At 44.8% G+C, this 13,928-nt stretch overlaps 1 protein-coding gene across 2 annotated transcripts in view; it reads left to right on the plus strand.

Annotated features, from left to right (window-relative positions):
• The window catches only part of osgn1 (oxidative stress induced growth inhibitor 1), a 27,865-nt gene extending 14,903 nt beyond the window's left edge, over positions 1-12,962 (plus strand). For both annotated transcript variants that reach the window (XM_078247639.1, XM_078247640.1), the window contains 4 exons: positions 3,274-3,365; positions 5,999-6,198; positions 7,053-7,396; positions 10,697-12,962. In XM_078247639.1, coding sequence (XP_078103765.1) covers positions 3,274-3,365; positions 5,999-6,198; positions 7,053-7,396; positions 10,697-11,275 — 1,215 coding nt within the window. In that variant the 3' untranslated portion in view covers positions 11,276-12,962. The remainder of the gene's footprint in view (positions 1-3,273; positions 3,366-5,998; positions 6,199-7,052; positions 7,397-10,696) is intronic.
• The last annotated feature ends 966 nt before the right edge of the window (positions 12,963-13,928 follow it).

Genomic DNA, 13,928 nt, shown 5'->3' on the forward strand with positions numbered 1-13,928 from the left:
TATTTCGGTCATGGGTTTCACACACTTTCTGTAATAAAACATCTAAATACTATCAGATGGTGGACCCTGAGACAAAGTATTATCAAATGGGGGTCCATGGTCTAATTTCTGCCAGTTTAGGGGTTCTTGAGGACCAGAGGAAATCTGTGGTCCTTGGGAACCACAGATTTAGACTGTTCCACAATAAGAAATGTTTTTGTGAAAGCAGTGTGGTAAACAGTGAGTTTAAAACAGCAGAAATGATGTGATTGGTTAAACTCTAAGGGCGCTGACCCACCAACCTGATAATCGGCCGTCTGACAGTCTGGCGAGGTCGGTGACTCGAGTCTGGTTGGTGTGTTCCTGCCGTCGTCAGTCGGAGGAGCCGTCGACCTTCATTTGGCCGACCTGACATGTTCAGTCAGAGACAGGGCCGTCGGGACTCAGTATTAAAATCACGATAATTTAAAGGTCCCATGACATGCTGCTCTTTGGATGCTTTTATATAGGCCTTAGTGGTCCCCTAATACTGTATCTGAAGTCTCTTTTATATAGACCTTAGTGGTCCCCTAATACTGTATCTGAAGTCTCTTTTATATAGGCCTTAGTGGTCCCTAATACTGTATCTGAAGTCTCTTTTATATAGACCTTAGTGGTCCCCTAATACTGTATCTGAAGTCTCTTTTATATAGACCTTAGTGGTCCCCTAATACTGTATCTGAAGTCTCTTTTATATAGACCTTAGTGGTCCCCTAATACTGTATCTGAAGTCTCTTTTATATAGACCTTAGTGGTCCCCTAATACTGTATCTGAAGTCTCTTTGACTTGGCCTTGACCAGCTGCCACTTTGCTTGTTTGAAAGCCATGATGTCTCTCTCTTTCTCATGGGGGGGCCAAGCAGAGAAAGGGGAGGTAACCTTTCCCCTTATGACGTCATAAAGGGAAGAGTCCTGATTGGCCCATCTGAGCTTTCATTTTCTCAAAGGCAGAGCAGGATACCCAGGGCTCGGTTTACACCTATCACCATTTCTAGCCACTGGGGGACCATAGGCAGGCTGGGGGAGCTCATATTAATGTTAAAAAACCTTAAAAGTGACATTTTCATGCCATGGGACCTTTAACATGATTACTCGTTGACTTCTGGAATGATGTTGCAATCATTGAACTTATAAAACAGTGGGAAAAGTTAAATAAATCAACAGTAGCCTAGAACTGTGAAATTTGCCTAAATACTTTTCCTGTTTAAACTTCATTTTTCATGCAGAACACAAGAGAAAATAAGAGTTAACTTGCAAAACGTACTGAGCAAAATAAGTTTTTCTCGATTATTCAGTTTTTGTGATCATTGGGAGCCGAAATCATGATCATGATTACATTCCCCACTAGTAAAATTGCTCCATAATGTCCTGACATGCTAAAACTCATTACACAACAGGGTCTCTGTCTCTGCTCTATGGTATGGTGTTTCCCCAGTCAGCTGCTTATTTGCACATGATACAAGGCAAACGTGACTGCAGCCCAACATAGCTAGAGATACTTTATTTATCCAGAAATAACAGTTCCACATGCATACCTGGAAGCTGCCCAGTACCACCACAGTCTGATCTGATCACATTCATACCTGGAAGCTGCCCAGTACCACCACAGTCTGATCTGATCACATTCATACTGGAAGCTGCCCAGTACTACCACAGTCTGATCTGACCACATTCATACTGGAAGCTGCCCAGTACTACCACAGTCTGATCTGACCACATTCATACTGGAAGCTGCCCAGTACCACCACAGTCTGATCTGATCACATTCATACTGGAAGCTGCCCAGTACTACCACAGTCTGATCTGATCACATTCATACTGGAAGCTCTCAGGTGGTCTGGGACAGGTCTGCTACACTATGACCCACCCAGACCTGTCAGGTGGTCTGGGACAGGTCTGCTACACTATGACCCACCCAGACCTCTCGAGGCGAGTCGAGCAGGTACCATGTGATGGAAAAACGCCATTAGACACTAGTAAAAGACTTGAAGAAAAGGTTATTTGAATGAACAGAAGAGTGTAATACTTTGGAAGCAAACAAGAGTCATAAGTATTTGAATTTCAACAGCCACTGAATACTTAATATTGAAATATTTTACTTTGAAAAAACCATCTATCATGAATTATTTGTTCTGAATTCACCTTTTTAATATGAAATGTCTTGATTTGCAATTTCAAAAGCTGAGTTCAGATATAAGATAAGTATTTACTGGCTGTTAAAGGAACAGGCCGACTTATTGGGACTTATTCTCCGTTTCCCCCACAGCCATCTTCTAACCGTATATAAACTGGGAACTATATTCTCAGAAGGTGAAGCACTGCTACTCTCTGCTCGTCACCACGGGGCTTCTCAGGTGCTGCGAGCAAATCCCTCCGCCCAAGTAGCAGAGAGTAGCAGTGCTTCGCCTTCTGAGAATATAGTTCCCAGTATGTAAACGATTAGAAGATGGCTGTGTGTCATGTGACCTTGTTATTTGTACACGCTGTGACTCTACAAATCACAACATGTAAACAGGAACATGTTGGCGTTATTTTGTCACTTATTGGGAGCAGTAGGCTAGATGGAGCCAGTTACCTCCAGGATCTGTGCTAAGCTAGGCTAGATGGAGCCGGTTACCTCCAGGATCTGTGCTAAGCTAGGCTAGATGGAGCCTGTTACCTCCAGGATCTGTGCTAAGCTAGGCTAGATGGAGCCGGTTACCTCCAGGATCTGTGCTAAGCTAGGCTAGATGGAGCAGGTTACCTCCAGGATCTGTGCTAAGCTAGGCTAGATGGAGCCGGTTACCTCCAGGATCTGTGCTAAGCTAGGCTAGATGGAGCCAGTTACCTCCAGGATCTGTGCTAAGCTAGGCTAGATGGAGCCGGTTACCTCCAGGATCTGTGCTAAGCTAGGCTAGATGGAGCCGGTTACCTCCAGGATCTGTGCTAAGCTAGGCTAGATGGAGCCGGTTACCTCCAGGATCTGTGCTAAGCTAGGCTAGCGGTGGGGGCGTCAGACAGAGTTACAACACGTACGGAGATGAGAAGGGTATGTCTGGAGTTATCTACCTCTGGGGGATACGGGGAATAAGACAAAGTCCCAATAAGTCGGCGTGTTCCTTTAAGATTCAAATACTTAAGTCTTTTATTTGCTTCCACATAATCCAGTCTAACAACTGAAAGCTCTGAAGCTTTACTCTCTTCAAGAACACATTGAAACCAATGCAGCAGACCAACCCAGCTGAGTGATTGTAACTGTGTGTGTGCTGTTCCCAGGCTATGGAGGGCTCCATGCTAACTCTGAGCCTGGCTAACTGGATGGAGCTTCCCGGACTCAAACTGAAGGACTGGATGAGAGAGAAACGCAGGTCTGATGACACACATGTGGTACTTTCAGTCGTAACTAATTTCCTGGTGTCCTTTTACCAGAGAGGCTTGTTTAGTCAATAACATACATAAGTCCTCATGGGCCAAAAGAAGCACCTGAACCCCCCTGATTCCCCATTCCCATCATGAAACGATAAGGACTCTGATTAATCCGTTTTTTCAATATTACTTGTTCATTTTAGTGCCCTGAGGCTTCAATGATTGTAGTGCTGGTATGTGATCCTAAACATTTTCTGATAATATGTATTACAAATAATTTATATTTTTGATTAAAAAAAAGTGTTTGTATTCCACAGTGTTACACTGTTAAAAAAGGAATTATTGCTCTTAGAAATGGATGTCTTTTTATGTGAAACCCATTTTAACGGCGTATATTTTTTTAGCGCGAGATTAACGTTCTTTTTGGCCTAGCAAACTTTGTAGTTTTTTCACATGCTGTTGCAACAACTAGTAACGTTAGAAAAACTACAACACCACACCGGATCTAGCTGGACCGGGAACACAACAACAGGCACGCTGCACACACTTGTTTGGGCTTGCGAGCCGGCCAAAGAGTAGTAGGCTAACGTTACGTTTTGAGTGGATGGCGAGCGCGAGACGCCAAAATGGATGCCAATAAGATTCTGAATGGAAAGTTTACGTTGCCAAATGGTTCCATTGACAAGACCAACGTGATCTGTGTGTTTGGTCGTTGTGAACTGAGCTATCATCGCAGCACGTCCAGTCTGAAATACCACTTGATGACCAAGTACACAGCTGATGGCCACGCACACGGCTGATGGGCACGCACGCAGCTGATGGCCACGCACGCAGCTGATGGCCACGCACACAGCTGATGGCCACGCACGCGGCTGATGGCCACGCACGCAGCTGATGGCCACGCACGCGGCTGATGGCCACGCACGCAGCTGATGCCAATTCTCCGCCCCCTCGTCAAAGCCAGAGAAAATCTGGCTTTGACGAGGGGCCAAAAAGAAATCAAGGGACATTTAGAATAGATAAAAATGTGTGATTAATTGCGAGTTAACTATGACATTTAATGCGATTAATCGCGATTAAATATTTTAATCGTTTGACAGCACTAATTTTTATTTGTTTTTATTTAACCAGGTAGGCCGTTGAGAACAGGTTCTCATTTGCAACGGTGACCTGGCCAAGAAAAGCATAAACGTGCAGGACAACATACGGTTTCACGTTCAATACAGTACAAGAATACAGAATACAAAAAGTACAGGTTAAGTAGGCATTACAAAGCAGGCGCAGAGTGAGGTGTGACTAGGGTTGGGTACCGAAACGACGTAAACGGTAGTAACGAGACCGAATAAGAAGGAACATTTCGGTGCCTGACTTTATTTTTTTCAGAAGCATCGCTGCACGGGACGCTACGTTACGTTAGCTAGCAGTAGTAGCTTTGGAAACCCAAAGGTTAAAATGCTGACAGCTTACGTTAAGCAGTGTAAAGTGTGACTGTATTTCCCTCTAGAGGATCCAACAGCGGGACGTAACAGTCTGCCTGCAGCAGCCGTTGTCGGAAAAACCAACACAGACGGTGCGTTCACTTGAAACTCGCCAGCCTCGTGGTGCATTCAAACTTATTGTAAAATACCCTTTTTCCATCTGGTGCTTATTTTTGTCGTTTAACAGCAATTCACTGGTGAAATAAGTCATTGTAATAAGTTATAGTTATTACATTATTAATCAATCATTACATTTTGACCATATGGCCTTAGCAATAAACAAGCCGTTCTTTAATGTCGCCAACTGTCGTTTTGTGTTCCTTGTTTTTATATTTTATATTATATACATTATAAATATAATATATATATTTCGGTTTAGGCACCGGCACCGTTTTAGCACCGGTATCGGAAAAACCCAGACGATACCCAACCCTAGGTGTGAGTGATGTAGATCAGTAATAACACAATATAGATGAATAGGCAATCTGTATAAATGCTGAAATGTAGTAAAGGGTCAATATACAACTTATGGCCGTGATGCCCTGACATGTGGCCTTTTGGGCCCCTAAAAATTGCCTATCTGCAGGCCAAGTGGCCATCCTTAAAATTACGAAATTCCAGGCCTTCTTCCAGCTAAACTCATTTGATTTACATAAAATGTTGTTTTTAATAACGACTCATTTGATTAGCATGTTTTTCTTGCAGGAAACTTTCTTCTTGTTCAGCTTTTTTAACCTTATTATTTTACTTGCAGTAGTCCTACAACCAAGCTTTTTTTTGGGGGGTGTTTTCAAGATTATATTTTGGGCTTTTCCACCTTTAATTGACAGGACAGCTAGGTGAGAATGGGGAGAGAGAGGGGGAGACAGGCAGGAAATCATCACAGGTCGGACTCGAACCCTGGACCTCTGCGTCGAGGAATAAGCCTCTCATTATATGTGCGCCTGCTCTACCCACTGAGCCAACCCGGCCACTTTATAAATGTTTTTAATAACTAAAACCACTTTTCAACTTCCAGTTAATATGTGGTTAATGAAATTGTCAGCCCCTGTGCCGTGATGAAATATAAAAAACTGTCCTTTTGTTGTGAGGTATTTAAACACATCTGTGTTTTCTTGTATGTATTTAATGGCATTTTCATGATTATTTTATTCCAGAAATGTTCGAAACGACCGTGCCACGCCAGCAGAGATCGCCTCCTACTACCAGCACTACGTTTCCCAGATGTCCCTGGAGCAGAGCTTTGCCTGTGGAACCACCGTCACCTCAGTAACCAGGCAGCCTGGCAACCAGGAGGGGGGGCCGCCCTGCTGGAGAGTCACAGGACTGCAGCACAGAGAGGGGGAAGAGCTGGGAGGTACAGTGAATGAAAATGGGGAATGTTGTTTAAAGTGCCCATATTATGCTCATTTTCAGGTTCATAATTGTATTTTGAGGTTGTACCAGAATAGGTTTACATGGTTTAATTATCCAAAAACACCATATTTTTGTTGTACTGCTCATTGCTGCAGCTCCTCTTTTCACCCTGTGTTCAGGTCTCTGTTTTAGCTACAGAGTGAGACCTCTCACTGCTGGAACATCTTTGTTGTCAGTCAAACATGCTCAGTAGCTAGGTAAGGACTACATGCTCAGTAGCTAGGTAAGGACTACATGCTCAGTAGCTAGGTAAGGACTACACGCTCAGTAGCTAGGTAAGGACTACACGCTCAGTAGCTAGGTAAGGACTACACGCTCAGTAGCTAGGTAAGGACTACACGCTCAGTAGCTAGGTAAGGACTACACGCTCAGTAGCTAGGTAAGGACTACACGCTCAGTAGCTAGGTAAGGACTACATGAGCTAGCTAGCTGTTTCTGCAACTTCAGCCTGTACAGTTTATTTTGTAGATTAGGGTGAACTAGTGTGTGTTGTAGCAGTGTTTTGCCATTGAGAACGAGCTAGCATGCTAACGGTTAGCCCCCTAGCCCCCTCGTCTCAGCTAGTGACGTAGAAAGCCGTGCAGATGTTGACCAGCTCACCCGGAGACTGAAGGCAGGACACATTCAGAAACCGTAAGTCTGTATGCGTCTGGAAGCACCAGAGACACAAAATAACTTCCCAAATCCCAGAAAAAGAGATTTTTTTTTCATAATATGGGCACTTTAAAAAATGAAAGCGAGTGGCTCATATTAACCTCCATATCCTGTTCCCTCCATCTTGCTCCATCCTGCCAGATGGTTCTGCTGTTTCCGAGGCCGTGCCCTTCTCCATGTTGGCCCACAACGTGGTGTTGGCCACGGGGACCCACGACATCCCAGCCCGGCTCGGCGTGGAGGGCGAGTCCCTGCCCTACGTGTGCCACTCCTTCTGGGAGCTGGAGGCCGCCATCTCTCGCGGCGAGCTCGACCAATCGTCAGACCCCGTGCTGGTGGTGGGGGCGGGGCTTACGGCGGCCGATGCGGTACTGGCCGCCCACCATCTCAACACGCCGGTTTACCACGCCTTCAGACGCTCGGTCACCGACCCCGGCCTCATCTTCAACCAGCTGCCCAAACTGCTCTACCCAGAGTACCACAAGGTGAGGAGGAGGGATGGTAACAGGTAACCCCGTAACTGTTAACCCACAATAACAATTATGACCGATTTTGATACTATCCTTAAAACCGTTAAAAACTAATATTAAAAAATTAGGGCTGTCAAAATAACGCAGATTAATCCATTCCATATTGACGTTTGACCCGGAGCCGTTCTAGCCACCATTGGACTGTAAAATAGCTAGTTAACACTATACTCGACAGCAGCTAACGTTAGCCTACCGCTAGCTAGTTAACACTATACTCGACAGCAGCTAACGTTAGCCTACCGCTAGCTGGTTAACACTATACTCGACAGCAGCTAGCTGGTTAACACTATACTCGACAGCAGCTAACGTTAGCTAGTTAACACTATACTCGACAGCAGCTAACGTTAGCCTACCGCTAGCTAGTTAATACTATACTCGACAGCAGCTAACGTTAGCTAGTTAACACTATACTCGACAGCAGCTAACGTTAGCCTACCGCTAGCTAGTAGCTGGATTAAACACGGCTAAAATGCTGACAGCTAACGCTAAACGGTGTAAAGTGTGACTGTGTTTTACTGTAGAGGATTCAACACCGGGATGTAACAATCTGCAGCTGCCGTCGGAGAAACAACACAGACGGTGCGTTCAATGAAACTGGTAAACTACAGCCTCGTGGTGCATTTGAAGTTATTGTTAAATGTCCTTTTCCATCTGGTTGCTGTTTTTGTCATTCAACAGCAGTTTACTAGTGAAATAAGTTATAGTAGTAGTAGTAGTAGTAGTATTGTTGACCATATGGCCTTAGCAATAAACAAGCCGTTCTTTAATGTCACCGACTGTTGTTTAGTACCTTTTTTATCTTTTCTTTTTTTACTTTCTTAAAAAGTATTGGTTCAGGCACCGTTAATTATGTATGCGATTCATTTTGATTAATTAATCACGGAGTATGTAATTAATTAGATTACATTTTTTAATCGATTGACAGCCCTATTAAAAATAAAAAGGTTATTGAAAAAGGTTGTTTTTTAATAATAAATTGAATTTATATAGCGCTTTTCACGAAGTCAAAGTGGCTTTACAGGGCAGGTAGATAATAAAAACAATGCAGAACAAAACAAAACAAGATTCAGGCACAGATGAGAAGGGAGGGGGGCGTGGGGCTAGGGATAGGCAGAGGTGAAGAGATGGGTCTTGAGGCGGGTCTCGAAGATGGTGAGGGACTCAGAGGTGCGGCTCTCTTGGGGGAGGGAGTCCCAGAGCCTGGAAGCTGCTCTGGAGAAGGCTCTGTCCCCAAAACTGCAGAGGTTGGACTTGTGGATGCAGAGGAGACCGTGAGGGTTGGTACGGGGAGAGGAGGTCAGTGAGGTTTGAGGGGGCCAGATGGTGGAGGGCTTTGTAGGTGAGGACCAGGATTTTGTAGGTGAGCCGCTGTATATAATATATAGGCTGTATAATCTATTTCTTAACTCTTCGTTAACCCAGCCCTAGCGCTCACAGCGGAGAGCTACGTGACACATACAGGAAGACCATGAGGACTAGCAGGTTACATCGGCCGTCCTATACACACAGCTTGACAGGCAGACACACAGCTGACAACCTCGCAGGGGGGTGCAGTGGAGACGGGCTCTGACATACACATTGACAAACGCATTGAAACCAATAGACCTTTTTCACGGCAGACATGTTGACATGTCATAGTAGGAACAGCACAGGTGCATTCAAACCCATTAATGATGGCTGTGTTCCACTTAGGAGAGGCCCTGGTATTGAGCACGCTGACTCACTGAAACAGCTTCCTGGGACACTAGATGGAACTGAGCCATCGTTGAGGTTATCAATCTCAGCTGTGCTCTTCCTACTATGACAAGTCAAAATGTCTGCTGTGAAAAAGGTCCATGCAGCAGATCAATCCAGCTGAGTGATTGTTGTTGTTGTTGTTGTGACTTGTGTCGGTCGTGCAAGCGGTTCCAGAAAAGTGGCCGCGACAATGCACGATACATCGTGTCTGTGCGACCGGTACGAGTCCGCAAATGTCCACGGAACGTGGAAAATACGTCCGAGCCTCCCGGACGGGTGAACTGGGACACCGTTGCCTGCTTGGTTAATGATTAGTCATCAGTTAACGAGGGCCGGGTATCAGTTGGAAAAGAAAACCCTCTAAATTAGCATCCCTAGTTAGCTCAGTCGGTAGAGCAGGCGCACGTGTATGGAGGTGTACTCCTCGACACAGCGGCCGTGGGTTCGACTCCGACCTGCAGCCCTTTGCTGCATGTCATTCCCTCCAACTCTCTCCCCTTTCATGTCCTCAACAATCAAGACATTACATTTATCAAGTATTCACTGTTTGCACCAGTATATTGGGAAAGGAGAGTGTTACTCCAACTGTCTGTATGCAACTTACAGGAAAGCCACATGCTTGATAAATGACTTCAACGATTAATTGACTATTCAAATTATTTGCGATTAATTTCCCGATTGACCAATGAATTATTGGACCGATGGATAATTTGACTAATCATTTTTTCCCGGCTTTGTTGCAACAAAAGCGTGACCTTTTTCAGGCGGTCAGGCTTCAATATAGAGTTACATCTAATTAGAGATGCTCTGATACTGCCTAAAACGCTGGTATTGGTATCAGGAAGTACTGGAGTTAATGCAGCGATCTGATACCACGTAATAAAGCCCTAAAGAAACTATGTTAAAGTAGTTAATGTATGTTCTTTTTCCGTTATAACTGACTGTCAAACTAGAGAATAACAGAAAGTTCTGGGCGTTCATTGTTCATGTTTCACAAAGAGTCTAACCTGAGCCAGACCCACAACAAAGATAGAAATCATATCATCTATACAGGGATAGTAGTATACAGCTGTTATACATCATATCATCCATACAGGGATAGTAGTATACAGCTGTTATACATCATATCATCCATACAGGGATAGTAGTATACAGCTGTTATACATCATATCATCCATACAGGGATAGTACAGGGATAGTAGTATACAGCTGTTATACATCATATCATCCATACAGGGATAGTAGTATACAGCTGTTATACATCATATCATCTATACAGGGATAGTAGTATACAGCTGTTATACATCATATCATCTATACAGGGATAGTAGTATACAGCTGTTATACATCATATCATCTATACAGGGATAGTAGTATACAGCTGTTAAAACATAATCAAATATATGACACACTGGTATCAGATCAGTACTCGGTATCAGCTGATACGCAAGTTCAGGTATCGGAATCGGCATCGGGCCATCTCTACATCTAATGTACTCGTTTATCTTTGGCCTCTAGGTTCACCAGATGATGACTCAGCAGCAGTACCAGCCAAGCCCTCCACCACAGGACCACGCCCAGAACCTCCATGACCCCTCCACCCCTTCCTCCCTCCCTCCCTCCTCCTCCACCAGCCCCTCTTCACCCCTCTCCTCCTACCCAGGGTACCTGAGCTTCCCACGCTACAGGGTTGTGGCGCTCAGACCCGACCGGAAGTGCGTTCTGGAGTCTGACTCTGGCCAGCGGACGGTGGTCCAGATCTCAAAGGCGCTGGTTCTGATCGGCGCCCACCCCAACCTCTCCTTTCTGGGTGACAATGGCCGCTCGCTTGGCGTCAACCCCAACGAGCCAATCACGTGCCGGAGGAACCCGATCGAAGTGGACCCGTTCACGAACAAGGTGGTTGCGGCAGACGGGCCGGGCATGTATGCCATGGGGCCGCTCGTTGGCGAGAACTTCGTCAGGTTCCTGAAAGGAGGAGCGCTGGCTATCGCTAGCGACCTCGCCAAGACGCTGAGGGTGGGGGGAAGGGAGTTAACCACAGACCGATGGGTGGACAGACAGACGGAAGCAGAGGTTTGTGTTGGGGATTCGTAGCAGGTTTCCGGGGATGGGAAAGGATGAGTGGACTGAGGCGAAACCAAACTACTCTGGTCTGATCCGAGCTCATCGATTGAGGAACTGCTGCAAACAAAAGGTTTCCCACATATTACAAAGTAGGGAGATCAAACGCGGTGATAAGTTGTTTTGAGGTGTGAAACGGCCAACAAATGGGCAGTAGGACTGGAAATGCACTGGTCTGGATGGGTCTGATCTCTTCGTAGATCTACTGTAGATTTGGTAGGGCAAAATAAAAGCCTTCAGATCTGAAAATCCCGAAAAGCAGCTTAAAAAAAAAAGCCGACAGTTGTGCTCCTACAGAAATACAGCTCGGTCGTATGTAAGTTGGAGTTGGAATGAGAAAGAGACACTGAAGTCAAGGGTGTCAAAGTATAAAGCTTAAAATGTACATCTTTACCAACTACAAGTTGTTCTGGAAGGCTGTAAACTCCATCAACTTATGTGTACTATCCAATACTGGATTTTAGAGGCTGATACCAATACCTGCATTTGAGTATTTCAAACTCTGATATCGATATATTGGCAGATAATCTTTTTCTATTAACATTCTTGATGACGATCACTAAACAAGACCATTTCCAGTGACAAAATGTCAGTGCCCTCTGGTGGTCAAACAATGCCAACACACTTTTATAATAACCAAGTACATATCTGCCAAATATTTGGCTTTTCTGTAAAGCAGTTTCTCATTGGCCGATAGGTCTATGATAAGCTAGAATCAGCTGATTATACTGGCTGTAGTTTTAGTTTTTATGAATAACTGGCAAACAACTGGTTTATGGTAAATACTGTACATTCATATCATGTTTTTAAAGGATTGTTTAACATGTCCAGACTGATACAACCAAACATGAGTTCATAACCTGTAGCTATGACTTATTTTCTAACCTTACGAGTTGATGAGGACCAACACAAACAGAAGTGGAAGAGGAGATCTGAAAAAAGGTGGAAAGAAGGAATCACGAGAGGCAGCAAGAGAATAGAGAACAGAAATTGAGAGAATATTAAAAGAGAGAATCCAAGCGTACGGACTCCACCGCAGTTGCAGACTCGAAGACTTTGCGGGCAGCGTTCCCGGGAAGTCTGCGAGTGCTGTGGGCCCTCCAAATCCTCAAGTCATCCAGTCCACAAAGGGGCAGATTTCCAGAAGACTCTGCTTGGGGTGTAGACTTGACTGATTTAATTACCCAGCATTCATTCAACACGTCACAGTACGTACGGCTGAAGTCCGCGAGGGCTGAGCCCCCCAAGTGCGGAGGGTGGACATTTGGATTCAGCCAAAGACCAGACTTTCATCAATTCTGGTTTAGTTTTCTTATCACTCAAGGCGCCTTCAGACAGCCTGCGTCGGCCGTCTGACGGTCTGGCAAAACGCAGGTCTTTCCATTCATTTTGTACGGGGGTAGTGCGTTAAGGCTGCAGTCGGGGTTGTCGCTATAGACAGTGAAATGGACACATCGACGCCATAGACTTCCACGGAGACCAGTGAAGGATATTAGAAGCTCTTCCCGGTGATGGCTGAGCGTTACTGAGCAGCCTCCAACTGAGCTTGAAGACGTAGATGTGACGTGAGCAACCTGTCTGAAAGTTGGAAGTCTTCTGGTAGCTGTGCCAAGAGAAATCTCAATCATTCCCAATCTAGCAGAGACGGAGAGCGTGACCAGGAGCAAAACGTTGCTGAAATATTTTGTTCTGATGCTTTCATGGACTCTCTATGGGCTTCTCCCTTGACTGTATGCCTCCACGTTCCCCCGATTGTCTGCGACTCGCCTCGTGGTTATGACCCAATCGTTAGCCTATTGTTATAAAAACGTCTGCTACGGAGCCATAACGTGAGCTACAAGGTAATGGAGCCTTTTATACATTGTCGTGTTTCTTTAGAAATAAACAACGGACAAATAGAGTCTTTAAACGCTTCAGATGTAAAGTTATTCACCGTCAAAGTGACGTCAGAATGAATGGCAGTCAATGGGATGCTAACGGGATGCTAACGGGAGGTGATGGCTTGGTAGCATCAGTCTCTCCATAGTAACCGGCGATCAGACTTGTCGGTGTGTTTTGAGCTATGGTTTAAGGCGGTTTGAGAATCCCGTACAGGAAACAGGAAACATCACTGCCTCTATCGCTGCCACAAGAACGTTTTAAACACTGAGGGTAAAAAATGAAACGCTAGCACTGAACTGCCCGGGAGTCTGTCTAACAGCTTCCTGCAACAACCAAGCACTCGCTATGTCTCGCTCGTCTCTTCTCTCCCCTTGTGAAATAAGGCTGCCTTCAAGTGCAGGCGGAAACGCCGAAATCTGTAAAAAGATGGGACGGGAAATGGTAATTGTGAACTATAAAGTCTACCTGTGCTCCGTTGGGTTGATTTAAACCCTTGTGTTGTTTTTTTTGGTGCTTTTTCTGATGCCTTTGACGCTTTCTTTTTAAACATTTTTGTCACTTATTTCAACGTTTTTTTTTATTCATGGTCAATAAACCTAATTGATATGACATTATACCTATTTTTTGAGTTATAACAAAGCAGAAATGGTGAATTATTTTGACTAATAGTTAAGGTCGGAGGATGTCGAGTGGATCACAGACTGGCTTATGTCAACATTTAGTCTGTTTTGAAACCATTTAAACA

Source organism: Sander vitreus, chromosome 4 (assembly GCF_031162955.1).
Source record: "Sander vitreus isolate 19-12246 chromosome 4, sanVit1, whole genome shotgun sequence".
In the NCBI taxonomy this organism is placed as follows: Eukaryota; Metazoa; Chordata; class Actinopteri; order Perciformes; family Percidae; genus Sander; species Sander vitreus.